At 57.8% G+C, this 1,327-nt stretch overlaps 1 protein-coding gene across 1 annotated transcript in view; it reads left to right on the forward strand.

The window, feature by feature from the left end:
- MCAM (melanoma cell adhesion molecule) overlaps positions 1 to 1,325 on the forward strand; it is a gene marked incomplete at both ends in the record, with an annotated part of 4,315 nt that extends 2,990 nt beyond the window's left edge. The window contains 2 exon segments of the mRNA XM_010289088.1: positions 606 to 747; positions 1,193 to 1,325. Of these exon segments, the coding sequence (XP_010287390.1) occupies positions 606 to 747; positions 1,193 to 1,325 (275 nt within the window).
- Positions 1,326 to 1,327: the final 2 nt, after the last annotated feature.

Consider the following 1,327-nt stretch of genomic DNA (forward strand, 5'->3'; position numbering starts at 1 on the left):
CCATCAGAAAAGGTCAGTCTCCACACCGTGCTGGGCATGTGTGTCCATCAGCTCAGGCTCTGGTGGGAGTGTGCCACCGGCGGGAGTCACGCTCACCTCTGGCCTGGGGACGGAGGCTTGGCTGCTGGCTCTTGCACTGCATCTCTCACTGCTCCTCTCCCCCTGCCAAGCTGCAAGGGAAACGGAGGCTCTGTCTCTACCTGTTTCTGCAGTGGCGTGAAAGCTGCCTGCTTGTCCTTCGCCTGTAGCCCAGCAAGGCCATCAAGTGCAGCTTCCTGCAGCCCAGGGCTGCTGGGCAAGGAAGCAAAGGGATGGCCTGATGTCTTGCAGGAAGCCCTGTTAGCCATCCTCATACAGCATGCAGGGGCATGGCAGCCAGGAGCAGAATGCAAAGTGTATTCATACAGAAACTGCACTAATAGAGCATTTTTGTACTGACATCTGCATCCTGCAGGGAGCTGGAGAAGCACCAGGAGCTGGAGTCCCCATAGTGCTTTCTTGGGGGAAGGGGTCCTTTCCTTGCCCCCAAAGGGTGCAGTAATGCAGAAGCTGGAGAGCATCAGGGTGGGATGGGCATTAACTTTTTCCTCTCCCGTTGTGTTTAGATCAAAAGACACCAGAGAGCAAAGGGGTGATCATTGTGGCGATCATTGTCTGCGTTCTGGTGGTGGCTGTGCTGGGGTCTGTCATCTACTTCCTGCACAAGAAAGGCAAGATCCCGTGTGGCCGCGCTGGGAAACAGGACATGTAAGCACTGCCGCCCACCCTCCCAGGGAGCCCTTGGGGCCAGAGGTGCTTGCCATCATTCATGCTTCCCATGTCATTGCACCAGCCGCTCCCTGTCCACTGCGGGGGGAGGCAATAGTGCAGCCTTGGGGGCACCGCACTGGGGTCTCGGCAGCGCTTCCAGCTTCCCACAGCCTGAGGTCTGCATTGCTTGCCCCGTCCACGCAAGGAGGCAATGAGGAGGACAGCAGAGTGGTAGGGCAGCCAAGGGACTCCTCCCCAGGGAGGGGCTGGGCAGCCCAAAGCTCACTCTGAGCCAGAGTCTCTTTCTCTCCTGGTCTTCTGCCCCAGCCCCACTCCAGAGCATCCCCTGAGATGGAGCCCCAGGGCTTGGCCTCGCTCAACCAGCCATGTGCCCTCTTCAGTATTGCAAAAATGTCTCAAAATTGTCACCTCCCTCCCCTAGCACAAAGCCAGAGGCACGTAAAGACAAGATTGTAGTTGAAGTTAAGTCAGATAAACTTTCCGAAGAGGCGGGGCTCCTGCAGGGTGCCAACGGTGAGAAGAGACCTGCCGCTGACCAGGGAGGACACAGCGTTGT

The sequence above is a fragment of the Phaethon lepturus genome, unplaced genomic scaffold (assembly GCF_000687285.1).
Source record: "Phaethon lepturus isolate BGI_N335 unplaced genomic scaffold, ASM68728v1 scaffold30360, whole genome shotgun sequence".
Lineage (NCBI taxonomy): Eukaryota > Metazoa > Chordata > Aves > Phaethontiformes > Phaethontidae > Phaethon > Phaethon lepturus.